Source organism: Myotis davidii, unplaced genomic scaffold, assembly GCF_000327345.1.
Source record: "Myotis davidii unplaced genomic scaffold, ASM32734v1 scaffold167, whole genome shotgun sequence".
Lineage (NCBI taxonomy): Eukaryota > Metazoa > Chordata > Mammalia > Chiroptera > Vespertilionidae > Myotis > Myotis davidii.
Genome location: NW_006300048.1, coordinates 1,289,013 through 1,291,417, shown reverse-complemented (window position 1 = coordinate 1,291,417; position 2,405 = coordinate 1,289,013). Strand labels below are relative to the sequence as shown.

General features: G+C 62.4%; 1 protein-coding gene across 1 annotated transcript in view; it reads right to left on the bottom strand.

Moving 5' to 3' along the window:
* Positions 1-2,405, bottom strand: part of FOXP4 (forkhead box P4) — a 43,817-nt gene that overhangs the window by 5,905 nt on the left and 35,507 nt on the right. Inside the window, exon 14 of the mRNA XM_015572152.1 lies at positions 1,383-1,504. Within this exon, the coding sequence (XP_015427638.1) occupies positions 1,383-1,504 (122 nt within the window). The remainder of the gene's footprint in view (positions 1-1,382; positions 1,505-2,405) is intronic.

Genomic DNA, 2,405 nt, shown 5'->3' with positions numbered 1-2,405 from the left:
GGGGGGGCTCCTGCAGGAGAGAGACCAGCGTTTGGTTCATTCACTCGCCAGCTCCGCACTCACACCTCGACCCTGACCGAGGTCCCACCACTGTCCGGCAGCACGGTCTATGGAGCCCGTGTGTGCCCCAGGTACTCAGTCCTCACACTGACCTGGCCCGGCAGGTACCAGCAGCCCTGCACAGGGCAGGGCTGGGGCTTCAGAGGCTCTGGAGCAGGCCCCTGAACTGGTGAGTAGAACAGGGACCCCTCCCGGTGCCCGTTCACACCGCACTGTCCCAGCCCCTTTTCTCTCTGGTCTGGATTTCCCATGTCCGGGAAGGTCCAGGCTGTAGCCTCGACAGGCCTGTATTTGTAAAATCCACACCTTCCCGCCACCCTGAGTGTCGGCACATCTAGTAAGTCGTGTGCTCAGCCAGGCGCCGCACGCTCCAAACCAAAGGCTCTCTGCCCAGGAAGGTGCTCGGGAGTTGGTCAGGGAGGCGATGACGCCACGCTGGGCCTCTTCCACGATTAGCCCCCCCCCCCGTTTACAGAGCGTCTCAGAGAGGTTAGGGAGGTGGCCCAAGGTCACACAGCGGGGAGAAGTAATTTGAACCCAGGTCCCCTGACTCCAAGTGGGTACTGAGACATGACGATACCGAACATGGCTGGCATGTGGGGCACTCAGAAGGGTATGGCTCCCCTTCCCTCTTCCCGGCCCGACCCTGCCCCAGCCCCCACAGCCGCCTGGGGGTGGAGAGGCTCTTGTCCCGGGAGAAGGGTTCTTTGAGGGGAGCAGGACCCACGCAGAGATCCATCTAATTTGCCTTGGACCCCTCTCCCTCCCCACCTTGGTCTTGGGGCCAAAAAGCACAGGCAACAGGTGGCCCGGTGGGGTGTCTGGATGGGGAGAAGGCCTCTGGTGCTGGAAGGGAAGCCCGAGGGGGAGGTTTTGACCCCCAACTCCCAGTTCCTCAGTTTCCACTGAGACTGCTGTGCAGTGGAGAAGATCAAAGATGGGAGGTCAGAGCCGCGGCTCTGCCGTGGGTCTGCTGTGTGACCTCCCCAGCCCCTCGCCCTCTCTGGGACTCCTTTCCTGTGGGATGAAGAGGTGGGGTTGGCTCCTCCTGCCACAAGATGGGGGAGAGTGGCTCTGGGGATGGCAGCCACCTCACCAATGGCCACACTGACTGGCATCTGCCCACGTCCCAGCTCTGGCCATGCCCTCGGGCCCTTCTCTCAGGCAGAAGTAAGGGCAGAGGAAGACATAAACGTCCTCTTTCTAATCACCAGTCACTTCCAGATTCCGGCCTCCCATGAGCTCCTGCACCCCTTGTCTCCCCCTCACCCCCGAGGTGGGAAGGATTTGGTGTGTGCCCCGTACAGGTCCGGCCCACATACCCCGTCATCTTTGGCGGTCTCCGCTTCTGATACTCCCGCTCGTCCACGGTCCACACGGCGCCCTTGACGTTCTCCACACGCACGAAGCACTTGTGCAGGCTGAGGTTGTGCCGCACGGCGTTCTGGGGGTGCAGTGATAAGGGGCGGGTGCTCGGGTGAGCATACAGAGGACAGTCCTTGTCCCACCTGCCCTCACCCAGGGACCAGCAGGGGAGGGACCGGCGAGAGGAGACCTGGCCACAGGGGATGGAAGGCCCCTCCCCTTCGAGCCAGGGGCTCCCAGTGTCTTCCCTGCCCACAGCCCATTCCATTATCTGCCTCCCTGCTTCCCGCCAAGGTCTGGAAAACTCTGTCCACCAACTACAGGCGATGCAGTTAGTCACACTTTGTCTCCCATCATCATGAGTCAGTGGCTGTTACTAGGGGCTTCTGACTGTCAGCAGGTCGCGCCCTGGCCGTGGCTGCTCGGTGAGGCTGGACGCCTCCCCTCAGGTGCCCACAGAATTCCCATTCAGCTCTTAGAAGTTTTGGGAATAACTCGGAAACTGTCGCTGCGGCCGCTCCCCGCCTCTGGGCAGGTGGGAGCCCAGGCGTGGGGCTGTGCTCGGAGCAGACAGCTTGACAGCGCGAGGCGCACAGCAGAGGCCTGATACACACCCGCTGACACCGACAGGGAGAGAGGCGGGCGGGGCTTAGCTGCTGTAAGGCAGGAGGAGGAGAGGAAAGAGGAAAAGTCACCTTGTCACTCCCACCTCCTCCGGGCAGGAGTAACTTCTGGAATTGAGGTCATCTGGTTTGTAGGACATTTGGGGTGAAGGTGGGGGTGCTCGGCCCAATTCCCTGCCCCGCCCCCCAACCCTGAGAGCCTGGGCTAGGGCCCTCATCCACCGCCTCCCCGACCCACATCCCTGTCCTGTCCCTGCACTCCTCTGTCTCAGCTTCACACCCACCCCCCAGCCGTCCCAGCCCGTTACCTGTCCCCCCCCACCTCCTCCCTCCCGTCCCCCTCTTCTCTCCTCTTTC